The sequence below is a fragment of the Coenobita brevimanus genome, chromosome 31, assembly GCF_032717465.1.
Source record: "Coenobita brevimanus isolate Jiangsu-jjx chromosome 31, ASM3271746v2, whole genome shotgun sequence".
NCBI classification, from domain to species: domain Eukaryota; kingdom Metazoa; phylum Arthropoda; class Malacostraca; order Decapoda; family Coenobitidae; genus Coenobita; species Coenobita brevimanus.
In genome coordinates this window covers 28,920,175-28,928,703 of record NC_136984.1, presented here as the reverse complement: position 1 = coordinate 28,928,703, position 8,529 = coordinate 28,920,175, and the positions used below count along the sequence as shown (strand labels likewise).

Genomic DNA, 8,529 nt, shown 5'->3' with positions numbered 1-8,529 from the left:
GCCTGATGGGGTCCCTCCTGTTGTTCTCAAGAACTGTGCTTTTGTGCTTACACCCTGCCTAGGCAAACTCTTTCGTCTTTGTCTGTCAACTTGTACCTTTCCTTCTTGCTGGAAGTTTGCTCTCATTCAGCCAGTCCCAAAGAAGGGTGACCACTCCCAACCCTCCAACTATCGTCCAATTGCTTTAACGTCCTGTATTTCAAAAGTTTTCGAGTCAATTCTTAATAGAAAAATTTTAAGGCACCTTTCCTATCACAACCTTCTTTCCGATCGTCAGTATGGGTTCCGTCAGGGACGCTCCACTGGCGATCTTCTCACCTACCTTTCAGACTCCTGGTCATCCTCCTTTCGGGACTTTGGCGAAAGCTTTGCCATTGCACTTGACATCTCAAAGGCTTTCGATAGAGTCTGGCATAAATCTTTAATTTCCAAACTGCCCTCCTACGGTTTCTATCCTTCTATCTGTGCCTTCATCGCTAGCTTCCTTTCTGGTTGTTCTATAGCCGCTGTTGTAGACGGCCATCGTTCTTCTCCTAGATCTATCAACAGTGGTGTTCCTCAGGGCTCTGTCCTATCACCAACTCTCTTCCTTTTATTCATCAATGATCTTCTAAGCTGTACATCTAACCCTATCCACTCATACGCTGATGACTCCACCCTTCACCTTTCCATTCGGTTCTCGCAACGCCCATCTCAACAGTTACTTCAACAAACAAGGGATGAGGCTATGGCACACCTAATGTCTGACTTGGCTCGTATCTCTGACTGGGGTAAAAATAATATGGTTGTCTTTAATGCATCTAAGACTCAGTTCTTACACCTATCAACCCGACAAAATCTTCCACAGGTATACCCACTAATGTTTAATAATATTCAGCTTAATCCTGCATCATCCTTGAACATGCTTGGGGTTTCATTTACTCGGGACTTATCTTGGAAAGATCATATTACATCTCTTGTAAAATCTGCTTCCAAGAGATTGGGTGTGCTAAGCCGACTCCGCTCTTTCTTTACCCCTGCGCAATTGTTAACTCTATACAGGGGTTTTATCCGCCCCTGTGTGGAGTACAACTCTCATGTGTGGGGAGGCTCCCCACATACAGCTCTTCTCAATAGGGTGGAGTCAAAGGCTTTTCGTCTCATTAACTCTCCTCTTACTGACTCCCTTCAACCTCTGTCTCTTCGCCGCACTGTTGCATCTTTATCTCTTTTCTATCGCTACTTTAATGGTCACTGCTCCTCTGAACTGTCTGCTTGCATTCCTCCACCTCTACGACGGGCGCGTAGCACCCGTCTGGCAGCAAACTCTCATCCTTTTTCTGTACAACTCTCTAATGCAAGAGTTAACCGTTACTCCCAGTCTTTCATTTATGCAACAGGTCAGCTCTGGAACTGTCTCCCTCTGTCTGTATTTCCTGCTGCCTATGATCTCCAGTCTTTCAAACGCAGTGTGTCCAGGCATCTCAAAATGATCGGATCTTGAATTTGGCTCTATATTGTATTTTGTTTTTCTCTTGGAGGGAACTGTTACTGCGGGCTCATGGCCTTTGGTTCCTTCTTCCTCGCATAAAAAAAAAAAAAAAAAGATAAATTACTGCCTGGTTGGAGGGACTGACAAAAACAACTCGTCGATAATGGCATGATAGACGAGAGAAATATCGTCTCAAGCGAGGTAAATATCTGGAAGAGAGAGAGAGAGAGAGAGAGAGAGAGAGAGAGAGAGAGAGAGAGAGAGAGGAAGGGAGAATAAGGAGAGAGGAAGTGAGGAGTGGGAGGGAAGGAGTATGAAGAAAGAGGGAGGGAAAGAGGGGGACGGGGAGGAGAGACCAGTTTCCTTCACACATAAAAGTAATATAAGAGTAAATAAACATTTGGCTGACTGGAGGGATTAATAACAATATCCATAGAATATCGCCCCAAGGTAAGTAAGTAGCCAGAAGCATAGATGTGATTAGAAAACCAGGCGGGGAACATTCAGTAGGATATCGTACCTCTGGACATGGAGTCAGTGTTACCAGATGAAATCTGGGCGAGGCAAATCAGAGGTAAGAACACTTGTGGCCTAATATAGTACGTGACATGTATACACTGCTTGGTAATATGAGAATGGCATTCACACATATGTATGAAGACAGGATAAGAAAGATAATAACATCATTCACCAGACCAACCCTGACGTATGCATCAGTAGTCTACAATCCTCCTCTCAAAAAAAAAAAAAAAAAAAGCAAGAAAAGAAGAAGAAACACAGAAAAGATTGAAAAAGTACAAAGGGCAGTGCAAGATTGGTACCTAGCTAAAGGGATCTAAACTACGAAGAAAGACTAGAAAAATTGAATCTACCAGCACTACAGGAGAGAAGGAAAAAGGAGACATGATTATGCTATATAAATGCATCTCAGGGAAAGAGAAAATAGACATAAATGAATATATAACCTATGGGGAAGCATCAGCAGGAGACCACTGCAAAATAACTACATAAAAAGAGGGGCGATAAAGCCGTAAGGAATTTCAGTGTTCCAAACAGGGCAACTGATCACTGGAATGAACTACCGAATGAAATCCTGTGTGCGAAAACTCTTCATAAATTTAAGGACATGTATGATAAAAATGGTTTGATACATGGGACAGTACGAGCTTGACTCAATCCTGTAAAGATACAACTGCGTAAGAACAATTAGGTAAGAACACACACACAAGTTTAACGTACAAGTCACTAGAACCGCCAACTTTAAATATCAAATGCTTACCAAAAGAAAATAAACAGATTTTTGAAAGCATTCTGGCTGGATATTATGGCCCTCTTGAAGCGGTAAGTATTGTTAAGTCTCAGAGATGCGCAACTTGGCAACTATTCCTCGGTCTGACGCGGTTGCCAAATATACTTGCATCGTCATCCGTAATTAATTCTGTTAATAACTTCTATGTCATCAAATGTTAATAATTACACAATGTAAATCCAGTAATGAATTCCAAGTAGTTAAGTAAATAATAAGCAACGTAAGACTAGCTGAGGAAGACAGATCAAGAGGGATGAGAAGAAATTTGACAACAACGCCCTTGTGTCACATGACTGCAGCGATGCCTGATCTAGAAGAACTCCCTAAACTACTCATATATTTTCCTGGATATCATCTACTGCCATTAGTTGCATGCTATTTACTCTGTGTATCCCAAGCAGGTAAGTGAGTAATTAAGCAACATAAGCGTATTTGAGGAAGACAGATAGTGTGAGATGTGCACAAATATGGCACAGCTGGACGGTCTACCCCCCCTCCCAGACCTCCCTCTCGTATCATGCCTGTGGTGGACGTGGTGGTCTTCTAATCTTGGCAGTTGGCAACAGGTGGTGGTTGTGAGAGGCGTTGCGTACTGCGGTCATTTACAGGTGTGTGTGTGTGTGTGTGTGTGTGTGTGTGTGTGTGAAACAGGTAAATAGACCTTACTGTGTAGCAAAACAGGAACTAGTCGGCCAAACAATCAACTGCTCGTATCCTACCTGGGCCTATTTCCAGGAAGCACAGTGAGAGAAGAGTGAAAATTTGTCCCTTCCTCTCCTCCTGCAAAAAAAATTACGGCGGTTTTTTTTTTTTTTTTTTCCCCAGGAAGAACACTGGTACAAAAAAAAAAAAAAAAAAGCCAATACAGCGTGGTTCAAAATCATATAACTGTAATCAGATTACTTTAACTTGGCCTAAAAGTGACCACTTCGTTTTGAAAGCAGAGTTGTTGCAATCCATTAACAATGAAATATGATGCTCGTCACGAAGAAATGGTATGGATAGGAGGTGTGGAACCGTAGCACTGTCTTCTTGTGTGTGGTGAGGTGTGATATGATGAAATAAGCTTCGCGAAATGAACTAATGGAAAATCTCGGCCAAGTAAGGTGAAGAGATATAGCTATCAACGGACAGATTTACATTAAGTTTAGCACGTACTTCCAATTCGTTATATTTTGTCCAGTTCCATAAAAAACAAAAATTACTGTATGCAGCTCCCTAGCACCTCTTCCTTAACGATTTATTCTCCAAACTACCCATTAATATTCTGTTTTTGTGCATATTATAACATGATATTATCGACACAGATGGCATAACACATGACTACAGTAACGGAGCTGGATCGGAAATAAATTGGTAAGGAGGAGGTGTTAGTAAGCCGTGACCGCAACACACAACACTATAGTAACGGAGCTGAAACAAATAAGTGAGGAGGAGGTGTTAAGTATGCTTTCCAACAGGACGAGAACACCGCCCATGGAATCCTCCTATATGCAAAATTTTAGTTCATCGAGTGAACAGATCTTAGTAGCCAGGTGGTGACAAGCTAGAGATGCTGGGAACCACAGTTGATGTTTACTCACCTGGTTTACTCACCTGGTTGGCTACTCTACTACAATTAACAGTATGGCTCGGTAGGAATCTGCTCTTCAAGAAGTAGGGCAGCCCATACCTGCTGGCACGCCAGCCCCGTTTCCTATATACATCATCATCAGAATAGACTATTGATTAGAGCTGAGTTTTGTGCCATATGCACGGTAGTTGCACTACTTGAAGGACTTCGAATTAAGAATCGTAGTTATTCAGTATAGTCGAACAGGATGTGACCTAGTTGTGAGTGGAGGGACTTTTTAAATGATGCAACTGAGTCAGCGCTAACAGCATCATCTGAAAGAGAGTTCCAGAGGTCTATACATCTGATGCTGAAAAACCTGCATCTACACTCGTCTGAAGTGCGGGGCTTGGCCACCTTGAATCTGTGGACCCTGGTGTGAGTTACTGAAGGAAGAGAAAAAAGCTCAGGCGGTGCAATTGGGGACTGGCGATGGAAGATTTTCCAGCATTTAATGAGGTCAGCTCTGATCAGTCTCCCTTTTACGGAATACAGGCCCAGGTTTTTCAGACGGTCAGCATAACTGAGTTCGGACAGGCCATTGATTTGCTTAGTCCATCTGCGCTGCACAGACTCCAGGAGCCTCTGATCTCCGTGGTAGCCTGTGTTCCATACAGTGGGGCCAAACTCCATGATGGGTCTGATGTGAGATTTGAATCAAGTCAACATAAAATCTCGGTCTCGACAGAGCGTGGACTTTAATAAATTATTTGACAGGCCTGCTGCCTTTTTTACAGTATTTCTTATGTGCGAATGAAATTTCAGTGACCTGTCAACCAAGATACCCAAGTCTTTGTGTGTAGTTTCTACGGAGAGGCTGGTGTTGTTCATGTGATAGTACTGAAGTGCGCCAATAGAATTCCAGTCTACTGGGCCTCTCTGACATCGCAGAACAGTACACTTGTCAAGATTGAAACGTAAACCCCAGGACTCAGCAACATTGTAGACCATATCAATGTCCTTCTGGCAAGTACTTATACCTGCAGCTAATGTGGAACAAGTGTTTTGGAGCAACTTGAGGTAAATCTTCATGTCGTCAGCAAAGAATTGACATTTGGAGCGTATGTAAGAGGGTAGAAAGTTTATATATACCAGAAAGAGCAAGGGGCCTAGAACAGATCCCTGGGGAACACCACTGAGAACATTCCTTGAGGAACTGGCGCAGCCGGACACAGACACTTGCATGGTGCAGCCGGACAGGAAGTCAGAGATCCAAGTTAGCAAGGAACCACTGACCCCAAGTAGCCTCAGCTTGTCAGTATCGAATGATTGACGATGTCAAAGGCTTTGCTAAAGTCAAACAAGACAACATTCACAACATACCCAGCATCCACCCACGCCGTAACATCATTATACACGAGTAACAGTTGGTCATCTACAGTTCTACCCTGTCTGAATCCATACTGCTCATTGGACAGCACTCCATTAGTGTCAAGGTAGTTGTATAATGCCTCTGTAATAAATCTTTCCAGGGTTTTGCAGCAGACGGAGGTTAGGCTAATAGACCTATAGTTAAGAGGTTTGTGTCGAGAGTCTTTCTTGAATATAGGAATGATAATGGATTTTTTCCAATCATATGGCAATTTACCAATGGTGACAGACTTTTGAAATATCAAAAACAAGGGTAAGGCTAAGGCTGGGCAATATTTCAGAAGACTGGGGTGGAGGCCATCAGGTCCCATACTGGTGTTCGGATCCAGTGCTGCGAGCCTATTTCTCACTTCTTGCAAGGATAGGGTCACTGTGTCGAGGATACCCTCAAAAGTTTGGTGAGGGAAGGGAGCGTAAGGAGCATGAGTTGATTAAACTACAAAAATGTGTAGCAAAAGTTTCTGCCAGTGGGTTTCTGTAAATATGATGAATGCACACAAAAGAAAGGCACTGTGTGTGTGTGTGTGTGTGTGTGTGTGTGTGTGTGTAATAAAGTGTGTCCTTCTGCAGGATGGACAACAGCAGCAGCAGTGTGTGGCGTGATGCAGTGATGGTGGACGGTGCCTACGTGTTGCGTCAGGCCACCACACGACTGTACAAGGGCGGGAATCTACGGCCAGACGTGTTCTACCTTAAGGACCCCAGGTTGGGTCTGGCTGCATACTGTAAGACCTTTGACGGCCCCCAGCAAAAGGTCATCAAGGCTTCTGGAGAGCCACGCAGCTACAACATTGGTGAGGCAGCTGAGCACTTTGATGTCAGCCTACTCTGGGTGCTGCTTAAAAACCTGTGTCACCTCAGCACCTCCACCAGGCTGTACCGCAACCTAAGCAAGGTGGTAACACTGAGGAACGAGGCCGTTCACTCCACCGATTACTTCAATTCTGTGGACGATTTGGATGAAAAGTTGTCCTACTTGGGCACTCTGTATGATGATATTTTTGATGACCTGGAGGACACAACGGACGCTGACTTATGGGCAGCCCGACAGGAAATCCTTCAGCGCATTAACCAACGAAAACTCCAAGCCAAGCCTAGCATATCTAGATGGGTCACCTCTCGGCAGTACAGTCAGCCACAACCTTCAGTCACAACATGCCTGGTTAGTTCTCGACCCATGCAGCTCACAGTCTCGAACGATGATGATGATGATGATGATGATGATGGCAAACTAGACAACTTTGGCAAGGCAATGGTCGGCGTTGGAGTCGGAAGTGCCATAGGAATAGGACTGGGCCTGCTGGGGGCGGCTATGTCTGCCAAGGAGGACCGACCGAACACAAGCCGCGGCAGACGGTCACAGGAGGAGAAGCCAGAGTATGAAGGCTGGGGGACTGTAGGAGCGGCTATTGGAGCAGGCGTTGGACTCCTCGGGGCCTTGGCCAGCATGGATTTCAGCAAAGAGGAGAAGTCTAGGAACAGGTGGTACCAGCAGTAGGCTTTGTGAAGTGATGGACCCCCCAAAAGAGAGAGAGTGAGAGAGAGAGAGAAAGGAATTTCAGCTTGGAAAGACAACACTGATCTTTGTCCTTCTGGTTCATCAATTCCTCTTTGCAAGAAGCTAATCGTTGTCCCCACACCTCAGAAATTACCCTCATCTGCACCTTTGCATATACAAGACTTCTTCAAAATTATAATCTTCCTCTGTCATATGCATGTATCATTATATTTTCATTACATCCTCAGTGTGATGCCTATCTGTCCATGTACAGCCAAACGCCTCAATCCCGTAAGGGGTAGCCACAAACAAATCGCCTCAATATCACCGTGTCCCCCGTCATTTCGCTGCCCTCCCCTAAACTTGCACCCCCCTCCCGCCTCGGATGTTGTGTTCTAAAATGCCAGGCAAGATGCAGGTCGTGTGATAAGGGCATCAGCGTTTGATCTTGTCAACAGCAATTATTTATGTAGATATAATTAAAGTACATTCGATGCATAGTGAAGCCTTTTGTTTAAAACTAATAGTGTATTACAAAGTCTTGGTAATTTATGGGGGTATAATAATTATCACCTGGTTATTGCTGAATCAAGGAACCAGCAGTTACAATATGCTTTTTTTTTTTTCTTTCACTAACTTGGCCTAAAAATAGTCTCTACACCTTATATGCAGGGTTTGTAAACACCGAGTCTGAAAATGTAATTATAAAAATGCTTACTGCCTCTGTTTTCATTTTTCCTATGGTCAGTCTGCATACGCTACGTTTCTTCACACTGAAGGGAAGTTTACACACACACACACACACACACACACACACACACACACACACACACTCTCTCTCTCTCTCTCTCTCTCTCTCTCTATTTTGTCACTAGTACATGCAATTTCTATAATGTTTTTGAAATGGAATGAAGGACTCCAGATGATAAATATAAGGTGGAAGGATAAGTATATGTTGGAGGGTGACCTGGACGGAATGAGGAACTGTATATGAAAAAGTATAAAGTGGAGGGGTAAGTATATGTTGGAGGGTGACTTGGACGGAATGAGGAACTGTATATGAGAAAGTATAAGGTGGAGGGGTAAGTATATGTTGGAGGGTGACTTGGAATGGAAGCAATGACTAGAGATAAACAGTATATGGAGGAGGAGTGCGAGTATACGAGGTGGTCTGTATATAATTTTGCTATTCCACTCCGCTGGGGAATTCTTGGTGCTGAGGTGACGGCTGAATGAGTGTTATCAGTGTCTGTCCAGCAGCATATATT

General features: G+C 43.9%; 1 protein-coding gene across 1 annotated transcript; it reads left to right on the top strand.

Moving 5' to 3' along the window:
* Positions 1-3,351: 3,351 nt before the first annotated feature.
* LOC145395440 (uncharacterized) lies at positions 3,352-7,906 on the top strand. The gene is made up of 2 exons (XM_080269044.1): positions 3,352-3,388; positions 6,334-7,906. Exon 2 carries the CDS (start codon positions 6,335-6,337, stop codon positions 7,259-7,261), a length of 927 nt encoding a protein of 308 aa, XP_080125170.1. The 5' UTR covers positions 3,352-3,388; position 6,334; the 3' UTR covers positions 7,262-7,906.
* Positions 7,907-8,529: the final 623 nt, after the last annotated feature.

Excerpts from the sequence above, each read along its gene's own strand:
- LOC145395440 (XM_080269044.1), top strand. The coding sequence starts at position 6,335 with ATGGACAACAGCAGCAGCAGTGTGTGGCGTGATGCAGTGATGGTGGAC.